Source organism: Eublepharis macularius, chromosome 19 (assembly GCF_028583425.1).
Source record: "Eublepharis macularius isolate TG4126 chromosome 19, MPM_Emac_v1.0, whole genome shotgun sequence".
NCBI classification, from domain to species: Eukaryota; Metazoa; Chordata; class Lepidosauria; order Squamata; family Eublepharidae; genus Eublepharis; species Eublepharis macularius.
Genome location: NC_072808.1, coordinates 3,449,771 through 3,472,705, shown reverse-complemented (window position 1 = coordinate 3,472,705; position 22,935 = coordinate 3,449,771). Strand labels below are relative to the sequence as shown.

Genomic DNA, 22,935 nt, shown 5'->3' with positions numbered 1-22,935 from the left:
AGTAGATGTACATGCTAAGAGGCAGAATATTGGGTACATGGAAAAGAAACAAAGAACAGAGAGGGAAGGATTTCATTTCCTTCACCAAAGCATCTGGCTGATTCAGTTAAATGGGATGTTGGACTAGAGGGGTCTTTGGTTTGGTTCAGCAGGTCAGATTCAGCAGGAATTTTCAAATTTTCATGTGAAGTGATGTCATTGTGCGGGTTACAGGCTGCCCTGGGAGCACTCCTGCGCTTCCCAGGGGGTTGAATCAGGACCAATTCAGCCCCAATTGGGCCTGAATTGGGCCACTCTGGAGCATAGCAGTGCTCCCATGCTATGCAGCAGCCCGATTCGGCCTGATTCGGGCCCAATTCGTCCCGAATCTGGGCTGATTTAGGCCGAATCAGGCCCAAATTAGCCTGGATCTGGCTGCTGAGGAGCAGGGGAGTGCTCCTGCACCCTGCAGAGGCCTGAATATGGCCTGAATCTGGCGGAATCTGGGCCAATTTGGACCAATTTGAAATAATGTCATCTGGATGCTCCAAGATACAGCAGGTGCTTTGTGCTGCCCATATCTATCTAAAGCATTTTATTAATTACCAGAGGCTTATCTCAAACAATGAAGACTGAGGAAAGTTGTTATGATCAACTCTCCAAAGGTATGCCAGAAAAAAAAACCCAATATTTTGTGTTATGATCCTGGTGGATATCCACAATCAAGGTACGTCTCAGTAGAAGGGGGGAAATGCCTCAACTGTTAATAGATACTAGTGTTCTAGTTAATATTTCAAGAGGAGAGTAGGTGCTGGAGGAATGTAAGCAGACTACTGGACAATAGTCAATATAATTGTTAGTCTGATTGGCAAGAAGGTTATACAGAATCAGGCTCACCCTGTGGTGGATCAGAGATGTGAAGGCTACCCGGTGCAAGTGCTGCAGAACTCAAGGTGGAATCATTGCCTGTTATATTATGGGTTTAATGAGTAATTGGAAAAAAGACACAAGATTTAGATGAAAATTAAGAAGGGGGGCTTATTGCTGCAATCTCTCTCCCTTCCCCTCTTTTGTGCATGGCTTTCATAGTGGGAATGTCTTGCTGATGTGGAAAATCCTGCAGCTGTATTACGGACTTTTTGACCACCATGGACTTGCAGTTGTGGGTCATCTCCCTATTCGAGATAGAATGAGCCCCATAGACCTTCCAGGCATTGACTTGAGTGATTTGAAAGATTGCAAGCTAGAGGAACAGAATGACGACAAAGCACAAGTTTTATTTCTCCCACCACGATGCATATCGGACCAATGGGTCTGCAAATGGACCGATGAGGGCTATAAGGAGCGTTTTTCCATTCAGTTGGTCGACCCTTTTGACTGTGGAAAGCTTGGTAAAGTACCTTGGAATGAGCTTCCGCAACAGTTGGACCTTTATTTTATATCTACAAGCACGTGTTCAGTTATTTGGAGAACAAAAGAAGCCACGTGCCGTGTTAGTTTCCCTGCAGGGGAAACCACGTATGCATTTGTAGGAGGTGGGTCACGTTTTCTTGGAGATTTAGATATTGACCCTGCATGGTGTCAGTGGGAAACGACGTTTTTACATTGCCACCGCACAGTTAATATTGATGAAACAGATGAAAAAGTTTGGATCAATAAGAGGGAGGATATTGATAGAAGGTCTCCAGGGCTAAAGCCGGACAAAATAAGAGCTAAAATAGAAGACCTTCCACTGAAGTTGAAATGTACTTGGGATACAGATGTCATGCAACCACAACTTCTGTCTGCGGTTGTGAGAATTCAATATTTGTGCGCTGACCCAGGAGAAGACCTCGGGGATCCGGTTCATGTAAAATTGACCTATGATGGGTCATGTGTCATGTTTTTGGAATATCAGACTATATCTTGTACTTTAGTACTTCCAAAAGAGGAAAATTGGCATGCTTTTTTGTTTGGAGACAGTAAAGCGTATCCCTATCTCATAGGAATGCTTGGGCAAGAGATGGATGAATGTATTTGGCAACAGAATCTTATGCTGTGTGAATAGAGGTGATATGTCTTCTCTTACCACTGCAGATGTGTCTGTTGTGACCTTGGCTGATTTTGTGTGGTTTTATGATTCCCCTTAACACAGCTACTTGGTGCTGTACTCATTTGTCTCCCTCTATTGTTGCCTTCCACCAGCAGTGAAGACATTTTTATTCTGTTTGGTATACCTCCAACAACTGTTATTGGTTTCCTTCCTGGGTTTTTTTTTTTGGATGTTATGTGTTTTTATATGTTTTTATTCAATTATTGTATAGCTATGTATTTTAAATGTTTTTTTAAATGTTGAAATGTTTTGATGTTTGCAGCCATGGGGACTCTATTTGGGTGAAATGGTGGTGTAGAAATATTTTAAATTGACCGACCGACCGACGTCTGTATGACTGACCGACGGACAGACAGACAGATAGATAGAGTCTGACTTCAAAGTCTGTGGCTGATAGCAAGGATATACTTTTAAAAAATGTTTAAAACATTTATTAAAATTGATTTTAACTTCTTATATACAACGATAACATTAAAGATAAGCAACAATAACATTAAAGATAACAATAAAACCAGCCGCTGCAAGGTACAATATCGACATTTCTATGTTACATGTCTGTTGAGTCAATAACTCAGTTAGGTTATCTGCGTGGATTCTTTCGATGTTACATGAGATTGAGAGCTTTATTTTGTTGTTGATTGCTCAGGAGGATAAGCTGTATCATGATGAACCAAATGATTCAATAAGTTGTTTGTGCATGTCATTTGTTGTTGTGCGAGGTCCAAGTCAAGCAAGGATATACCTGAAAATACCACTGCTTCATCTGAACACCTTAAAAATCTGCCTACAGCAGATCAGACACCACACTGTGACCCTTTTCACAGCCTTAATAAATTGTTTTGACAGCTAGTTGCTAATGAATTTTTTAAAACCTTGTCAGAAAAACCCACTTGTGTCCTGTTTACAATGTGGGATTGAACCATTATTGTTTTTCCCTTTCATTCTCAAGTGTTCTGTACATTTCAGATCCACTGCAGTTCACTGTTTGAAATGTTAGCAGCTCTTTAGGGAAGGGGGGTAGCCACTTCCAGCACCAGAAAAAAAATTACTTTTTAAAATAGCCACAGCAATTCATATATGGTTCATAAACAGATATAAATGTTGTTTGAAACCAGTGTTCCCCTTCTGACATGAAGTCACGGCAACAACGGATAACAACCGAGTTAAAACGGAAACGTGAAAGTAGCCCTGTGTTCGAGGAAGGGTTGGCTTCCCCTTATTTGGCTGCCCTGTTGGAACTCCACGCTAAGTTCACCTGTGAGACTCTAAAACATTACTCTCCAGGTGAATGTTGATGTTGCTCAAAGGAGAGCGCAGACTTTTTCATCTGTAGTGGTTCAGTGAAAGAGTACAGATTTGGAGGGGGGGATGGAAACCAATATGGTATCTATAATATTAAGAATTAACTTACCTTTTAGAGCTGATTTCCTCCCTCCTGAGTGATGTACAAATGGTTCATGTATCAGTTCAGGAAGTTATTTCCAATTTGTTAATGGTAACAAGAATGACTCGAGCAAGTTTTGAAACTAAATATATCGGTTAAAGACTGTGGGATATAATTAGAACGGTGAAAATAACTGTATTGAAACCATGTTAAAAGGTTAAATCATGGGAAATTAGCTGGCACCCGTGTGTTGGAAAGAGACAATATTTGTGTTAACAATAGATCAAATGTTTCATTGTGTATTGTATTTATAGTCTTTATTGCATTTAATTGAAAGAACTCCATAGCGTTGTATTTTGCATTTTCAAAAAAAAAAGATTTTTTTGTTTCCTGTATTTCATCATCTGCCCTGACTTGGATAGCCCAAGCAAGCTTGATCTTACCAGCTCTCAGAAGTAAGCCAGGCCAGTCTTATTTAGTAATTGGATAGCAGACCTCCACTGAAGACCAGGGTTGCTGAGGCAGGCAATGGCAAACCTCTTCTGTTAGCCTCTTGCATTGAAAGCCTACCAGGTTTGCTTTGAAAACCCTACATCGGTTCATCGGCCAGAACAGATGAAAAAGCCCCATGAGGAAGGGCCCATGATCTTAAATGCAGTCCTCTGTGAACTACGGAAACAGCTGCTGCAAAAACCAAGGGCTCACACTACCTGAGCATAATCCCTATTGCCTTCACTGGGAGAGTTACTTCAGTTGCTCCCACTGAAATAACGGGGTCATAAAAGCCCCTCAACTTTTAGACTGTGTTTTTGGGTTCTAGAAGACATCATCTTTGGTCTGCAGTGAGCATCGCCCTGGAAAATGGCTGCCACTTGACCTGGCAACACCCAACATTCTGCAACTGTCCCATGCCCTCATAGCAGCCATTTTGCAGTTGCAGCTCTAAATAGTCTGAACATTCTAGAAATGCCCACAGGACCGACAAGGTGGGGGACCCTTAAGAGAGCTAGAATATTTCATCCTGTTGTTTGCTTTCTATTTGGAAGGAGAGGCGGTGTTGATGGGAATGATCAAAAGGTGCCTCCACCTATAGTGTGAGTACAGTTGGTTGCACCACCTCAGAATTCTATTGCATCAGTCATTCTGATGTATCTGTAGATCCAACTACATATGGCTGGACCAAAACAATTAAACATATTCACTGGACAGATGTCAACCAAAGGCTGTTTGGCATGATAATTAAAATTATCCTCTATGTACAAAAGCACTATACCTGAGTATGGATGCTTGAATAAAGAATAGAATGGCCATCACATTCATTCTGTGGTGGTGAGTAGAGATGGGCACGAATCGAAATACGAACCAAAATTCATGACGAACCACGCCGGTTCGTGGTTCATGAACCAGTGGTTCGTCAGATCCCATTTCTGATGAACCACCACGAACTTTAGGCTGGTTTGTTTGGTTTGTTTTTCAGTTCATCACTGCAGACAGCCTGGCATCAATCAATCAGTTTCCTAGGCAACAGGGGATGGACTTCCTGCAGACCTTCTGCTGAGCCGGAAGTGACCTTCTGCTATCCTGGAAGTAGTGATTTGCTGGCTCGGAAGTGACAGTTTCATGAACCAAAATGAACCGATTCATGAACCAGGGCAGGTTCGTGAAAGTTTGTGGTCCATGAAACGTGATGAACCACAAACCGTACGGTTCTTTTTCTTCTAGTTTGTGTCCATCTCTAGTGATGAGTTCCCCAGGGATATCTGGCCAGCAGCAGTTGGAAACAAAATGCTGGACTTGCTTGTGGTGAAAGGATTAGAGTGCCAGACAAGGCTTATCATGGAAACTTCAATTCAAATTCCTGTTCTGCTTTAAACCTTACTAGGCTAACCCGGGGCTAGTCACTCTCAGCCTATCATACCTCAAAGGGTAATTGTAAGGACAAAATAGAGGGGACACCTATGCTCCTTGGAGGAACGGTTGGATAAAAAGACCCCACGAGGCAATTTATTTCAGCTCTTTCATATCAGACAGATGTTTTCCACAGAATATAAGGAAATGTTTCTTTTCCTCCCGCCGGAATTATGTAACTGTCTGAAGGAGGAGCCCTCACAAAGAAATGCGAATAAAGGAGGAAAAAATCAAAATATTTTGGATAACAGCCTCTTGAGATTTTTTTTAAAAAAACAACTCCCCTTCCATGAACAATCACAGTGTATCAGAAGGACAAATCTTATTTATTCTCTTCAAATCTGTTCCCAAAATTATTGGGGGGGAGGGGGCGGTACTGCTGCTGTTGATAGTATCAGGAGGGGTTTGAAAGCAATATCATGTGCTGAAACAAACACGTTCTATTTCAGCATAACAAACCCCAGCTCTTGGATGATTAATTTAATGGAATTCATTCCCTCGGCCTCAATATTGAACTATGCATAATGTTTTAACCGTTCCCCTGCCTGAAACATCTTCACAGGCTTGAATATCTCACACTCTCAACATCCTGATTAGCTAAATATTAATCACGAACTGCTTGGTTAGGCAGGTGAATACTTGTATTCGACTGTACCATAGTGTTCAGAGGGTCTATAGTTCAGTGGTAAAGCCATTTTTTTCCTGAGAAGAAAAGACAGAGGCCATGTGATCTTAGGGCAATTCTACAAATTACCAGCTTCTTATACTGTAAAATATAAAGGAATTTCTGTAAATTGTAAATTCTGGCATTATAGAGCATTCCAAATAATTCCTGTTACTTACGTTTGCTCATCTAGCTTTCACTTAAAGCAAGTTAAAGAAAGCCTGCAGGTGGCTAAATAGACCTCTTTTACTGACTCTGGTCCTACCCCAGTAACATGCAGAATCCACTGCTTCTCCAGCAAGGCCAGAGCAAACCACTACTTGAGTCTAGAATTTGCCATTGACTTCTCCATAAGTACCAAGAGAAGCACTCCCAGCAAGTGTTTAATTTTAAATTGCCTGCCCAAGGCAACAGCAGTTTCTGAGTTCACTTGGAAATAGCCTCAGGGGAAAAAGCAATTCCTTGGCGTGCCGTGCCAGCCAGCTAGCCATTGTGGTAAAAGGAGATGAGGCTCCGTAGGGAGAAGCAGTTGATGTTGGACATTGCCCACTCACACAATCTTCTCTCTTTGCAGATTTTATTTTCCTCAGTGGCCCAAGAATCATGTGCATTTTAGCCTATTCACCATAGACAGTGATACACAAAACCTAGGGTTACCAGGTTACCTGGAGATTTGGGGGGTGGAGCCTGGAGAGAGCAGGGAGGGTCCTCAGAATGGTATAATGCCACAGGGTCCACCCTCCAAAGCAGCCATTTTCTCCAGGGGAATTGATCTCTGTCACCTGGAGATCAGTTGCAATCCCAGGAGATCTCCAGCCACCACCTGGAGGCTGGCAACCCTCACAAAACCCCAGGAGACTTATTTGTCAGATGGCATGTAATAAAAAAAAAATCAAAATGAACAAGTAATACCGATCTCGACATTAGACTTCGGAAAGAAATCAGTCTTGATTTGAGAGTGAGAAGCTCAATTTGTCTCTCCAGTCTGTGCAGATGAGCTGCGAAGGCTGGAGGAGTCGGTTCGTTTTATTGCAAGTTTATTGCAAGCACAATCACTGCAGTGTATTGGATATTGCCCTGGGAGGGGGGCACGAGAACTGGGGAGGGGTATTGAAGTCCTCTTGGCCAACAAATTAAGTCATGCCAGTGCCCAAAGGGCAATGATGGGGCACTCCTATTAAACCCTCTCTTGCGCAATTGGCCGCTGGTCAAAAGGTAATGGCTGAGATCCTATCGGTGTGGGAACAAGAACTGGAGAAAGATCATAAACAGATTGCAAAGGCATTAGGCAAGCTACAGGGCGATGGGGAGAGAGACTGCCCAGATCTGCACTTCAGCCCAAGACGTCAGACAACAAATTGCTATGTGGAAGTCTCTCAGCAGAGCTTATGAAAATCATTTGGCATTGTGTGTTACTTGAGGGGCAGCTCATTGGTGGAAGTTGCAGTGCAATCCTGCAGAGAATCACACCTTTGTTAGCCCCCTGAACTCTTAGGATTGCATTGTTGGTCAATTTTACCTGTCTTCCAGAGCAAACATTGGTTCTTCCAAAGGCACAGGTCGATGATATGCCTATTGACATACCGATAGAGAAGGAATCTTTGGTGTATTCTTGGGCATATCAAAGAAGCAAATAGGTGGAAGGAGGTCCTGTACTTGGAAACTGTGAATGTTATAACTTTCAAGAAAGAGATGTATGTTTGTATGAAAAGGCTAAGAGAACTCAATGAAGCTCTTTTGAGTGATCTGTGAACGTGGCCGCCTTGTAGAATGTGAAGGAAACTCTCATGTGCTGCGATTCTGATGCTGTATCTGAGAGCAGAACCTCAAGTGACAAAAGGCACAGGTTGGACACTTGTCAGCTTCCCTCAAGTTTTGATGGGAAATGTAGGCAGCTTGGCGGAATGTTGGACAAGTGACAGTTGAAAAGTCCATTGGACAGCAGTCAGAGAGTGAAGCTGCGAGACCAGGATGCCTACATTTCCCATCAAAACTTGAGGGAAGCTGACAAGTGTCCAATCTGTGCCTTTTGTCACTTGTGGTTCTGCTCTGAAACACATCGAAGTGATTTTGAATTCCATGTACCCCATTAGACTATATAAATCTTCGTCAGATGCATTTGATGAAGAGAGCTGTGGTTCTCGAAAGCTTATGCTATAATAAAGTTGGTTAGTCTTAAAGGTGCTGCTCGACTCTTCACTATTTTGCAACTACAGACTAACACAGCTAACTCCTCTGGATCTATACATATTTTGCAAGACAAACTGCACCTTAGCCAGTTTTCTTAGGTATGGATCACTTGTTTCTTCACCAACTTCCATGTCATACAGGACTACGTAATTCTCTCTCCAGAGGATGAAGAATTCTGCCTTGGGAATTGCTTTGACTGTTAAGCATAGCCATAAAGAAAATACTGCTGGGAACTCCTTTGGCCGCTAATATTTTTAAATTTTGTTCCCCATCTAGTTGTAATCTGGCTTCCAAGGTCCTTGTGGTCTTTGATGGCTGTGTTGGCATGCTGGGTAAATGCAAAAAAATGAGACTATTTTCTGGGGTCAGGGGCCACTTCATTCAACTGGCAAAAGGGGCAGTTACTTGGAATAAACCGTTTTATTGGGTCAGGGAGTCCTTTATTCCTGAGATGAATTAGAGGTGGAAGGAGTTGGCAAAGAATGCCTAGGGGGATGGCATAGATAAACTAGACTGGTAACAGGACTGGAATTTTAATTCCCTTTGTACTTGTCCCTATAAACAAGGCATAGAACAAACTTTCTGGTGGAGGTGATGTACTTTCCACCCAGTAAACATGTTATTAGGCTCCACAAATGCCCCTCCCCTGCTCTCTCAGGTCCTACAGGATACCTAGTGCTGCTTGTCCACTAAAGAACACCCCAACATCCAAACAAAATGAACCAAGAGGTCAAATGAACCAAGAGGTCAAATTTTATGGGCCCACGAACAAGGTGCCCTCTGGTATCCTACTTGGGGAGGAAAAAAGGTCCCCACTCCCACAAAAGAGGAAGTCAAGGAGAAAGCTCAAGTGGAAACCAAACTTGGTGAGACCCTCCACTTGGCTTTTGTGGGTGGAAGCTGCCTTCCCCAGGCCTCTGCCTAGGAAATTAGTACAATCAAGGGAAAAGATAAGTGCCTGGTGCATTGCTGGTAAGCACTAGAACACGCGGTGGGGGAGGGGGGACATGGATTGTTCGAGCTGTGTGTAATTCCCAAGAATCCAGCGTATGTTACCAAACCATTCCAGAAATCATGTTAATGCCCCAAACCAGAAATTTCCTTGTATATTTTTAACTTGAGAATTTCATAATGCATACCACTAGAGCATCCCCTACACATGAGGAACTCTAATGTGAGTTCTAGGGCATAAATGGATCATTTTAGTCTGTTGTATACCTGCCTCTCAGGGCCAAGCTACAAGTGACAAATGACACTTGAATGGCAAGTGTATTTCTCCCTGTTCACTTGCCCTCCACTCAATCCACTTGATGTTCAAGTGTTATTCGTCACTTGTAGCTTGGCCCTCAGTCTAGCACAATACCTCTTCCAGGGAAGGCAGGGCTCATTTTGAGGGGGAACGCTCCAGAACACAGTTCCGGCAGTTCCCCAAAGAGGTCACTTGTCAGGTGGCCCCGCCCACCTGACTCTCAGCCATTTTGGGCCCGTTTCATCCTGGATTGGGACCGAAACGACCCAGATCGGGCCTCTGACGGGTGGTGGATCACTTTCCTGTTCAGCAGCGGCCCAATCCTGACTGTTTTGGGCCCCTTTTCGGCCATTTTCAGCCCTTTTTTGCCATTTTGGGCCCAATTTCGGCCCTGAATGGCCAGGATTGGGTCCAAAGCAGCCAGGATAGGGGATGTCAGGGGGTGTGGCATATGCAAATCAGTTATGCCAATGAGTTATGCTAATGAGTTCCTCTTGCTCTTTTTCTACGAAATGACCCCTGAGGGAAGGAAATATGAAAGGGAAACAGATGCTTAATCAGAAAGTCACTTTTATTACCCTATTAAAGGTACAAAATAAAAGAGGAGGAAATAAGCTAGTAGCACATGACAGTGGAGTTGAAGAATTCAATTGCAACAATACAACAGCAATTTGCATGTGAAACTCAGATAAAAACTATTCACTTTGCATAGTTCTAGTATCCAGTTGTATTCCTTTACTCAGTTAAAGTTTCTTTTAATCCAAATTGTCCTCTATGTCCCAAATGGGACTAAAATGTGGAGGGTTTCATACAAATAAATTCATTCATACAATTCCAATGTGGAGGGAAACGATTTTTGGAACAAAATGGTGGTCCTTTGGGGAGATGGTAGGGCAGACCAAAGAACTGGGTTGTGGAGGATTAATTTTGGAAAGGAAAGGAGAACAGAAGAATAACATACCCTCTTCGTCTTGTCTTGATAAGGAGGGTCCAGTGATTTTGAATGTGTGGTCATGGAACATTACAGACATGTGGGGTGCTGTTCTTATGAATGTGAATTTATCTGGGCACAAAAAATGATGTGCTGCTATGAGATGAATTTAATGCATAAGTGGAAAAGAGCAAGAATCCAGTAGCACCTATAAGACTAACAACATATGTGGTAGGGTGTGAGTTTCATGGTCACAGCTCACTTCTTCAGTTAGAGCCAAGCTACAAGTGATGAATGACACAGGTTGGACACTTGTCATCTTCCCTCAAGTTTTGACGGGAAATGTAGGTGTCCTGGTCTTGCAGCTTGGCTCTCTGACTGCTGTCCAATGGACTTTTCAACTGTCACTTGTCTGACATTCCTCCAAGCTGCCTACATTTCCCATCAAAACTTGAGGGAAGCTGACAAGTGTCCAACCTGTGTCAAGTGTCACTTGTAGTTTGGCTCTTAGTCTGTCCATAGCAGTAGAAAAGAGCAAGAATCCAGTACCACCTATAAGACTAACAACATATGTGGTAGGGTGTGAGTTTCATGAGTAGAGAGGCGCCCGGATTGGGGCTGCATCGGGGTGATCGTGCTTGGATCGGGAAGCCAGAAACTCAGAGCAGAACCACAAGTGACAAAAGGCACAGATTGGACACTTGTCAGCTTCCCTCAAAGTTTTGATGGGAAATGTAGGCAGCTTGGCGGAATGTTGGACAAGTGACAGTTGAAAAGTCCATTGGTCAGCAGTCAGAGAGCCAAGCTGCAAGACCAGGATGCCTACATTTCCCATCAAAACTTGAGGGAAGCTGACAAGTGTCCAATCTGTGCCTTTTGTCACTTGTGGTTCTGCTCTCAGGCGCCAGCAATCTATTGCCCTGGCAATGGAGCCAGGGGAATGCCTGAGCTGAGTTTGCCCTCCTTCTGTCGCCCTGGAAACCTGAATGGAAGCCCAGCTTTCCTTGATCATCAGGGCTTGCTTTCAACCATGGAGCAGCAAAGCAGTCACCAGTTGGGAGAAGCCACCCAAGGGAGGGAGGGGGAAGGGGGTGTTCTGTAGCCATGGGCACTCCAATCGCATCCCTGCAAACCCTGATCGGCAGCTTTGACGGCCAAACACAGACCTCCTGTGTTGCTGAATGGGACCTGAGGGGAGGCGGCTTGTCGCCATCTCCCCGTGCCCGTCGAGCCCAGCAGCCACTGCCACCACTCACCTTCCCACATCGCTGGGAATAGCAGCGTGCCCTGCTTTGGCCTTCACGATCCACTATCCATGGATCGGGCACGGGAGATGATCGGTGTGGGTCATTTATTCGGGATTGTCGTCGGCGCCGATCCACAATCAGCTGGATCGTTAATTTTTTTTTGGATTGTGCCCACCTCTATTCATGAGTCTCATAGCTCACTTCTTCAGTTAGTCTGTCCGTAGCAGTAGAAAAGAGCAAGAGTCCAATAGCATCTTTAAGACTAACAAAGTTTGTGGTAGGGTATGGGCTTTCTGTGAACCCATCCAAGTTTTAATGTGCACTTCTGCCATTGCATACCTTTTGAATGAGTGCAGTAGCAGTTCTTGAGGGTTTTAAAAATAATTAGTGTGTGGCTGACTTGCATCCATTATTGGAGCCTCCCTTCTTTTCTATTAACCATTCATTTTGCTTTAATATTTCCCCCCATATCTTGTCTTATTCTATATCTAGTATCCTTTGAGCTATAAGACTTTACTCCCAGATGTATATGGGATGTGCCATGGCTTCTCTGTGACATATGCTCAGAGGTCTTCTCAGTGGATTGGATTCCATGGAAATATTCCACCAAGAGGGTGATCTTTGACAGCTCCCCCTTCCCGCTGCAAACCTCCAGCTCATCTCTTGTGATGTTCATGTGGGTTCCCTGTCCCCCAACAGTAGCATGTCGGGAAGTATTTGGGGTGGCAACAGGAGGGGCAAGGAAAAGAAAATCTGCTCTGCTGATAGAAATCCCTTCCATCAGTAAAAATGTTCTAAGCCATTAGCATGTCTCAGTTTTAACATGTGTGAGCAGGGACACGCATGTACATTAGACCTCTGTCAGTGGGAATGTGATAAACTTTCCAGTTTGGACCAAATCCACACTATAATAACTTGCATGTAAAGGAGAAAACTCTCTCTCTGTGTCGTCTCTCACGCCTACGCTGAAGGAGCTGCAGGCACAGGTTCTATACCTGACTTAAGGAATTGCCCCTAATCTGAGCAGTGAATCATATAAACAGCTATAAGGGATCTTAGGAAAAGCAGTGAGGTGCCTCTACATGTTTGAAACGAATACTTAAAATCTATATAAAGCAAAATCAGAAGCAAAATTTATCGAGAAGGATAATACAAATAGCTGAGCTGGAGAATTGGCATACTCAACTAGTCCAAAGAACATGAAACTTTCAATATAATACCCCAAAACAGAAGCCAGTGATAAGAGCCAAACATTCCAAGTCCTTCAAGAAACTATGCGATATACTCTGCTTAAGAGAGAAGGTAATAGGCCAAAGTGGTTGAGCAAGATGGTGAAGCAGTGGCTATTAGAAGCATGCAGTTTGAAAATTTTCATTGCATTTTCGTAGCCGGGGCTGTTGAGTAAAATATTTATTGTGATTGAGTAACTCTCCATTGGGGCATTGCAAGTTTGAGGTCAAAATTCATGAGTTATTTCCCGTTCTTATGATTTTTGTGGCTGTTGTTTCCAATGGGGAATGGGAGGGGGGACCAACTGGAAGCTCTGGGGCAACTTTTTTTGAACTTACTGGCCCCCAAATGGCACAGAATAGAATCCTCCTTCTAAACTAAAGAACTTCTAAATTTTAAGCAGCTTGAACAAAGAGGCCGATGTTATGGACCCTGCCCCATAGTCCCTCTGAGTATGGCTGCATTTTAAAAAGGTAAAGGTAGTCCCAGGCATCTGGTCATCCCAACCCACTGGGAAACAGCAGTGAGGAAGTCTACATCACACATGTCAAGAATGGGTACCTCCACAGACTTTCATGGTCTAAAACCAGTCACAAGGTCACTAGAGTGATAGATTCTGGCTCTAATTATAGGACAAGCACCTTGACTCAAAACCAAAACATTCTCATATTTCCAAGCTTGGAAAGAGGAGAGGGGGCAAGGTAGGTATTCAGATACGCACTTTCATATCTTGAAGAGGGGGAGGTTCAGGATCTTGGGATTTTTTTTTTAAAGGTAAGAGAGAGGAGGTATTCATGAGGAAAGAAGGTGTTTCAGAAGGCTTGCTTTGACCAGTGACATGTTTCCTTGGCTGGCAATTCAAACAGATTTACATTAATAGGACAGTTTGACCTATTTGTGGAAAATGCTAATGTGGATTTGTTTGGCAGAATGCTAAAGCAGCAAGAACCTTTTGTGGCTAAAAACACAACAATTAATCATTGGGAGGCCTTGATTAATGGTCTGATAGCCTGGTACTTGGGCGAGGCGAAGTATCTCTCTGGTATGGCTATTTTCCTCAGTTAAGTGAGATGAGATTAGGTGTGGTCCCACTCCTGCTGGCTCACCGGCCTTTGTTGTGGTTCATGCAAAAACAAGGAAAAGAGAAACTTAACATGAGGGAGGAGAGAAAGATAAGCCAAAATGGAGGCTTCTTGGCAACACTAGGTCTAAACCCTATCACCCAAGACAGGCTCAGAAACTGGTTCTGAAACCTGATGGTCCTTTCCTCATATTGAGCCCTAGCAACAATTGTGATTTTTCTGAAAAGTGGCACTTTGGAGATATATGTGCAAGAGAGAGGCTCTATGGTTCATGGGTAGAGCACATACTTTGCATACAAACGGTCTCAGGATCAATTCCTGGCGTTTCCTACTAAAGAACCTTATGTAGCAGCTGTTGGGGAAAAATATTTTCTGCCTGTCTGAGGGCCAAGCTACAAGTGACGAATGACACTTGAACGGCAAGTGGATTGAGTGGAGTGCAAGTGAACAGGGAGAAATACACTTGCCGTTCAAGTGTCATTCGTCACTTGTAGCTTCACCCTGAGGGCCAAGCTACACATGACGAATGACACTTGAACGGCAAGTGTATTCCTCCCTGTTCACTTGCCCTCCACTCAATCCACTTGCCGTTCAAGTGTCATTCGTCATGTGTAGCTTGGCCCTGAGAAGACAATCCTGCATTAGATGGACAAATGAGCTGTATCAGTATCATTTACTTATTTACTTTATTTATACCGCCACCTTCTCCTCAATGAGGATGCAAAGGGGTTTGCATCATTCTCCTCTCCTCTATTTTATCCTCACAACAACCTTGTGAGGTAGGTTAGGCTGAGAGTATGTGACTAGCTCAAGTTCACCCAGCAAGCTTCCATAGTAGAGTGGGGGTTCAAACCTCAGTCTCTCGGATCCTAGCCTGACACCGTAACCAGTATGCTACACTAGGGCCATTTCTACACGGCTTACTCTATTCTGCAAAATAGCGAAATCTCGCGCGAAATCTCGCATGAAATCTCGCGAGAAGACGCTGTCATCATGTGAGAAGATGCTGTTGTCATGCGAGAAGACACGATAACAGTGTCTTCTTGCGAGATTTCGCACAAAATTTCACTATTTTGCAGAATAAGGTAAGCCGTGTGGAAACGGCCTAGCTCTCAATATAACACTGTTCAGATATATATTGAAGTCTGCCTCACAGTTTGACTGACAGGGTAATATGCCGGCTACCTCTTTCCTCCTAATACATTTGCAAATTATTACATTTGAAATTAGTAGTTCAGTTTCACCAGAGACTTCATGTGTACTTATGTATTTGCAGCCCCCACTGAAAAGCCATTTTAATATGATATATTGATCATAGCTTTCAATGGCTTAAAAGACACAAACATATTATTAAACAAAAAGGTTAACTTGGCAAGAATAGTAGAGCGTCCAGTAGCAACTTTAAGACTAACCAACTTTATTGTAGCATAAGCTTTTGAGAACCACAGCTCTCTTCGTCAGACTCCTGATTATTTTGCAACTACAAACTAACATGACTAACTCCTCTGGATCTATTGGCAAGAATAAACACTTTAATTTCCTGTATTTGGAATATAAATATTCTTGTATTTAGCTACCCCAAAGCTGTATATATTTCAGTGAATTATACACAAGCGGCTGCTTGGTATATATTATACGATATTAAAACAAGAGAAACAAGGGTCTGTATCCAATCATCCAAGCACAGAACATGAATTCTTCTTGCTTTCTTTTCTGTCTCTACAGCCCCTTCTGACTTCTGGAAAGATCATTCCAGAGGTCATAGAATCCACACGGAGGAATACCACACATCGCTAATACAGAGACTGCAAGAATTGGTACTGAATTAAATGGTTGTAGGATATGCAACAGCTTGAGCCGACATCAATTTTCAGAGGAAATAAAAGTGTAGATCTCAAAGGGGCTTTGTGTACCCCCTCCATATTGGGAACATCTTTGAGAGCGGATAGGGCTTAATTTGAGGAAAGATCGAACGGGTTTCAGACCCGTAGTATCTGAGCTGCGGAGAGACCACAATTCATCCCCATATTCCTTGGACTAAGGAAGATATCTTCTCACTCAAAGGGCAATGATCTCTCACCAGAGATGGGACAAAATAAGTCAGCGGAGGACCATGGATAGATTGATTTGTATAGAGGAAGATGACCTAGTTAACTTCATGACTTCATAGAGGAATTTTAACCTGGCTGTTCTGCATCCAAACCTAGTCAGTATTTTCATCCTACCATTTCTTCAAGAATCTTAGACTGGTATGCATGGTTCTTCCCACCTCCATTTTATCCTTGGAACACCCTGGTATGGTTACTTTGGGTTGTGATAGTGTTATGAATGTGTTCAAACAATTCTTATTTCTTTCTTAATCTGGAAAAGCCATTATTCTACAGGGCTGGGGATGGAGTGGGACAGTGGGGCTGATCTCTTTTAGAGCCATGAAGAAAATGTTGTTGAAAGATAAAGGGAAAGCTGTATCCCCTTTATGGACCTGCTGAGAATGAACTATAAATGGCTCCAAAATTCAACACCACTGCCTTGTCTTTCAGAAACTTTTGGTTTTCTCTTAGAAAAGTTAAAAGCAACATCATAAGACATTGTTAAGCCACAAAGAACATATATGAAAGAAATGGACCCCAAACTTAAGGAGAATCTTGTTTCCGTGAAAATACCTATCTGAAAGAAAGCAAGCTGCCTCTCCACCTACTTAGCTTATAGAGGAATCATCCTTCTTAGCTTATGGAGAAATAAAAGGTAGGTGGATGAGTAACAACATCACAACATTAGGATGTCTCTTTTATGCCCATGGCTAGAAGAAGAAAATTGCAGCAAATAAAATTTGTAATTGACCAATTCTCAGATCCACAACACTACCTAGTCTGTTATTATACGTTGGCAAACAGGTTTTGGGATTGTCTCTTTTGGTGCCTCCATAGATCGTGTGGTGTGCCAGTCATTCTCACGAAATCTAACATGGCTCAGGGCAGGACAAATGGGAGGGGCTGGAGAAGGTATGGGGGCGGAGCAAGGGTGGAGCTGTCAGCCATCTCACTATTTTAGAGCACCTGCTGACGTTTTGAGAGTTATCTTTCTAGACAGGTGGGAGAATTGCATCTCGAGAAGCAGCTGTTTGGATCCGATTTGTGAGCTGTGCATCTGAGAAGAAGCGGAGATGAAAAAGATAACCTGGCTTTGCATCTTGGGACTGGTCGTGGCAACTTTATTTCCCGTTAGCCAGCAAACGTCTGATAAATCTGGGTAAGGATAATTCACAACTGCTATAGAGACCAGGCAGCAGGAAATCTAGAAGTATAATGCTGGCCTAGAGGTATTAGCACTGTGTTGGTCTTTCTCTTAAAACACTGCTCTAGCTTTTATCTAGGTAATATATTATGACAATTTAACTAACCTAAAACAGCATAGGAGGCCATGCTAAGTTATTAAAAATGTAACTCAAAGTATCAGTTCCTGGGGGGAAACGACAAGGGGGTTACTTCATTTACCACGTGTGTCCCACAGAATGCCTGGATTTGGCCACAATTCAGTGGCAGAGTATTTGTTTTGTATACAGAAGGTTCTCAGTTCAGTCCCTGGCATCTCCAATTAAAAAGTTCAGGGGATGTAAGAGACGTGTACATGAGATCTTGGACAGCTACTGCCATTCAGAATAGACAAGAATGACTGTGATAAAGAGTTTTACTCAGTGTAAGGCCAATTTATGTTTGTGTCCATGCAACTGTTTTTAGATAATCTTTGCAGGGGTCCAGGAGGACTTTTCCAATATCATTTATGGCACCTGTTCATTGAACACTACAATCTACAACTCAGGGCCAAGTTACAAGCGACGAATGACACTTGAATGGCAAGTGTATTTCTCCCTGTTCACTTGCCTTCCACTCAATCCACTTGCTGTTCAAGTGTCATTCGTCACTTGTAGCTTGGCCCTTAGTTACACTGGATTTAGGCTCATTCTTTTCCGTCTATAAACTTAACATTAACTGACATGTGACATTTAACTATTTGTTGTACCAATCACAGATGAGTGTACTGGATGGAAAACGTACAGTCAGTGTGGTGTAGAGGTTATAGTGCTAGACTACGGGCGAAGCTACAAGTGACAAATGACACTTGAATGGCAAGTGTATTTCTCCCAGTTCACTTGTGCTCCACTCAATCCACTTGCCATGCAAGTGTCATTCCTCACTTGTAGCTTGGCCCTATGACCATGGAGATCAGGTTCAGATTTCCAGACTGCCACGGAAGCTTTCTAGGTGACCTTGGACCAGTTAATCTCTCCCAGCATAACAAATCTCACAAGATTTTGAGAATAAAATGGGAGAGAACCAAGGACGGAAGAAAAAATATACTGGATAAATTGTGAAATGTCCTCCTAATGCAGAAGTTTGGACTGAGTTGTTTTATGGCGGGGACTGCTAACTGTTACCAGAGTATTTGGTAGAATTCTGATGTTGCTGGAATGGTTTGGGGTGAAAAGACAGCTGCCTGTCCTTGCGGGAAATCTCTTGAATGGTGTGTGTAGCAGCAGTGGCAGCACGGATAAGGAAGTCCAGGAATTTGAATAGATTGAATCTGAGAGAGATTAACTAACTGCAGAGTCAGACAATGGCATTCCCAGAGGGAAGAGAGATGCACCAACTTGTCTGGGTGTTCCATGTAAACAGAGCATGTTGATGATATTGGAGTGAAAGGCTCTTTGCCAGTCTTAGGGCTCTGGCAAACACCCAGCCTCAAAGCCAGCTCTGCCGGAAATAGGCAGAGCCTAATACGGGAGTAATTTCTGCTGTAGGAAACCACATGGTTTGTTATCCTGGTCAGGAAATGGGATGTTTTCTTGAAAAACTAGGATAGAGATCAACAGCAGCAGGCCAACCCAATGCCAAGCACTGAAGTGACGGTAGAAAAGAGCACGAGTCCAGTAGCACCTTTAAGACTAACAAAATTTGTGGTAGGGTAGGAGCTTTCATGAGTCACAGATGAGCTGTGACAAAAGCTCCTACCCTACCACAAATTTTGTTAGTCTTAAAAGTGCTACTGGACTCTTTCTCTTTTCTACTGCTATAGACAGACTAACACGGCTACCCATCTTGATCTATCTCCATGCAATGACGGAACAATTCCTCCATACAACATTTTCCAGATTCTCTCCCCCCTCTTTTGTCCCAGACTAGTCATACTTGCTACCCAAGTAGAGTACCAGCCTCCCAGTGATGGCTGGAGATCTCCTGGAATAACAACTGGTCTCCAGGCCACAGAGAAAAGTTCCCCTAGAGAAAATGGCAGTTTTTGGAGGGTAAATGATATGGCATCATACCCTGCTGAGATCTGTCCTTTCCTCCAATTCTGCCCTCTCCAGGCCCCACCTCCAAAATATCCAGGAATTTCCCAGCCTGGAGCTGGTAACCCTATATACCCAAGTTACTCTGCAGGTGGAGAAGAAGGCAATATTCCTTTGCAACCTTCGCTTTACATGAAAGCATGGGTCTCTGACCACCATTTCACTTCACCACTGCATTCCAGCAAGTTCATCTGATATGAATTAAGTAAAAAGGAAAGAGATGTGGTCTGCTGCTTAGCATGTCACCAGGGAAGTATCTCCAATTCTTCCGGTTTGCCAGGAAACAATTAACCCTTACTAGCTCACTAGTAGCTCACTAGCGGGACCACAAGTGACGCCTGACACAGGTTGGACACTTGTCAGCTTCCCTCAAGTTTGGATGGGAAATGTAGGTATCCTGGTCTTGCAGCTTGACTCTCCGACTGCTGTCCAACGGACTTTTCAACTGTCACTTGTCCAACATTCCGCCAAGCTGCCTACATTTCCCGCCAAAACTTGAGGGAAGCTGGCAAGTGTCCAACCTGTGTCAGGCATCACTTGTGGTCCCGCTCTGTGGGCCAAGCTACACATGACGAATGACACTTGAACGGCAAGTGGATTGAGTGGAGGGCAAGTGAACAGGGAGAAATACACTTGCTGTTCAAGTGTCATTCGTCATGTGTAGCTTGGCCCTGTGTGTCTGTGGTCATTCCCACTGTATCTTAAAGCAGGAAGAGGTGGGGAAACAGGAGTGCTACATGCAATTCCTCCTTGAATACATGTGAGAACTCTCCAGAGGCCAGATTCTGTCTCTGGGCCAAGCTACACATGACGAATGACACTTGAACGGCAAGTGGATTGAGTGGAGGGCAAGTGAACAGGGAGAAATACACTTGCCGTTCAAGTGTCATTCGTCATGTGTAGCTTGGCCCTCTGATACTCCATTTGCTGGTTCATAGGTTAGGGTGGACTATTATATAGTGAGCTTTAGCCCACCATGCTACTTTGATCCAAAGAAGAGAAGGAAATGGGGCACAGGCAGGGATGGGACACTGAACAACACTTGTATGCTCCCTCTGGTGAATTGAATAGTGGCCAGAGATGTGACACTGTCACATGTGTTAGAGCATGAAACCCAGGGCTCATTTTGAGGGGGAACGCACAGGAATGCAGTTCTGGCAGTTCCCCAAAGAGGTCACGTGTCATGTAGCCCCACCCACCTGACTCTCGGCCATTTTGAGCCCATTTTGGCCTGGATTGGGGCCGAAATGGCCCGGGTCGGGCCTCTGATGGGTGGCGGATCACTCTCCCACTCAGCAGCAGCCTGATCCTGACCATTTGGGGCCTTTCAGCCATTTTCATCCCCTTTTTGCCATTTGGGGCCACATTTCAACCCTGAATGGCCAGGATTGGGTCCAAAACAGCCAGGATAGGTGATGTCAGGGGGTGCGGCATATGCAAATCAGCTATGCTATGCTATGCTAATGACACAAGGGGCATGGCATATGCTAATGAGTTATGCTAATGTTAATGAGTTCCTCCAGCTCTTTTTCTACGAAATGACCCCTGATGAAACCCAACGTACAAAGATCTTCATTTTGCTTATCTCTGATTTCATTCATCTCAGGTCACGAGCTGATGTTTCAAAAAGGGTCCACAGCTTGACTTCCAGGTTTAAACGACACGTTGATGGCACGTTTACTAGCGACCTTTCAAAAGCTCTGGATGAAGAGGCAGCAAAGAAGTTTTTGCAAAGGGCTATTGAAGGAACACTGAGGTATAAAGCTATGATCTTCTCTTATTCTCTGGTGGTATGTCGATGTTTCCACCTTTACACAGCAAAGTGAGTTGTCCAGAAGAAAGCCAAAGTGAGGTGATCAGAAAGTAACTTTGTAGATGGGAAATAGCTGGCACCCAGCAAGACTCCTGTAGCTCATGTGTTTGCTTGTGTTGGGTAAATCTAACAGCCAGATTAACGTTCCATCTCTCTGAGGAAGAGGAAAAAGGGGACAAAGGGCAAAGAGATTCTGATCTCTTCCAAGGAAAGGAGGTAGCAGTTTGTGGGAGAAAGGAACGCGTCTCTCATGCATCGCTTCCACCCACATGCTCCTCTCACAACCCAAAAATTAGCTTGTAGTGGGGGAGGCGGAGGGTGGAACTGACATGACTGGGCATATTTTTCTTCTTTCCCTCCCTGATTTCAGCTCAGAACTCCATTTTAAGGCAAACCCAGCCAAGGGGGAGAGTCATTGTGAGTTGGGCCACGCTAGTCCTTCATGGTAGGCATCCTTTATCCACAACAGTAATTGCTTTGCTGACCAACCAGAGCGTTCCCTCAACCTTAGACGTTGTTTGCATCCCACGGAAGGAGAAACGTGGCCTTGGAGAACCGCCAGAATATCCCTATTGCTTATTCAATAAGAACAACACTCTGTGATTGGCTGGATCTCTTTAGGGATGATCGGACAATCTGATTTCAATCAGTTTTCACCATCCAAAGAGTGTCTCTGTTCCCTTGGCCAGTTCATAGGCTCAGAATCCATTTCAAAGAACTTCTAATAGGTAGTCTGGTCAAGTCTGAGGACCAAGCTACACATGACGAATGACACTTGAACGGCAAGTGTATTTCTCCCTGTTCACTTGCCCTCCACTCAATCCACTTGCCGTTCAAGTGTCATTCGTCATGTGTACCTTGGCCCTGAGTACTTTGAGATGGTTCTGTTAGTGTCTGAATCACTTCTCCAAGCCCAGAAATATTAATGTCTGGGGGAAAACAATGGGATACGGGAGAAAGAACGTTTGCCTTTCCCCCTCGCCTTCTAAGCTGCTTTTACTTTTTCTGGGTGCAGTGATTTTGCCAGTATATTTTTTGCAATGATTGTACCAGTATATTTTTGCGGTCATAGGGCCAAGCTACACATGACGAATGACACTTGAACAGCAAGTGGATTGAGTGGAGGGCAAGTGAACAGGGAGAAATACACTTGCTGTTCAAGTGTCATTCGTCATGTGTAGCTTGGCCCTCAGTACCTGCATCACCTCATATTTTAAAAAGTTCTATTAAAAGCATTGCATGTACATGTGTCCCACTCAACATGAGCGTCCCTAATGAGGCAGAGCATTCCCTTACCTCATCGTCTTCTTTCTTGGTCTGTTGTTGTTTTCACAGTAAAGGACAAAATGAAGGCTGATGTCTCTGACCTGTGGAACAAGCTCTGTCTGACTTTTGGAGGACAATTTCTAACCAAACATTCCAGTAGTTCCTCTCACACGACCATGTTTCAAAGTTTAGAGAGCTACAAGTAAGCTTTAATCAATAAAGTCAAGTCATACAAACGCTAACCGTTCTTGTCTCACTTTGATTTCTGAACATTTTTTAGCGGCTTTTGCTGTGGCATTAAGGAAAGGGGGGAAAGGCCGGATGAGATAGGAAACCACAAATACATGATGCATGCTTCAGATTAGCAGGGGTCAGCAAGCTTTGTTGAAAGATTTGAATGATAGCCAGTGTTTACAATTGGCATTCAGAAATCTCTGCCTGAGCCCACTGAACTCCAGTGCCAGATGTTTGTCTTAACTACTGTAGGATCATGTATGTTTTAGCTTGCTGATTTCAGTAGGATCCAGCATCTTAAAATTTTGTATTGGAATTG

The 22,935-nt window shown here is 43.7% G+C and overlaps 1 protein-coding gene across 1 annotated transcript; it reads left to right on the top strand.

Annotated features, from left to right (window-relative positions):
* The first annotated feature begins 17,055 nt into the window (after positions 1–17,055).
* Positions 17,056–22,604, top strand: LOC129345906 (exendin-3-like). Its single transcript, XM_055003134.1, has 3 exons — positions 17,056–17,205; positions 20,910–21,059; positions 22,452–22,604. The coding sequence occupies exons 1-3, from the start codon at positions 17,120–17,122 to the stop codon at positions 22,471–22,473; spliced, it is 258 nt and encodes an 85-aa protein (XP_054859109.1). The 5' UTR covers positions 17,056–17,119; the 3' UTR covers positions 22,474–22,604.
* The last annotated feature ends 331 nt before the right edge of the window (positions 22,605–22,935 follow it).

What these genes read in the sequence shown, in the direction of transcription:
- LOC129345906 (XM_055003134.1), top strand. Translation starts at nt 17,120, where the DNA reads ATGAAAAAGATAACCTGGCTTTGCATCTTGGGACTGGTCGTGGCAACT. An exon ending in CAAACGTCTGATAAATCTGG is followed by an intron (nt 17,206 to 20,909) that starts GTAAGGATAATT and finishes CATTCATCTCAG; the next exon opens with GTCACGAGCTGATGTTTCAA. An exon ending in GCTATTGAAGGAACACTGAG is followed by an intron (nt 21,060 to 22,451) that starts GTATAAAGCTAT and finishes TTGTTTTCACAG; the next exon opens with TAAAGGACAAAATGAAGGCT.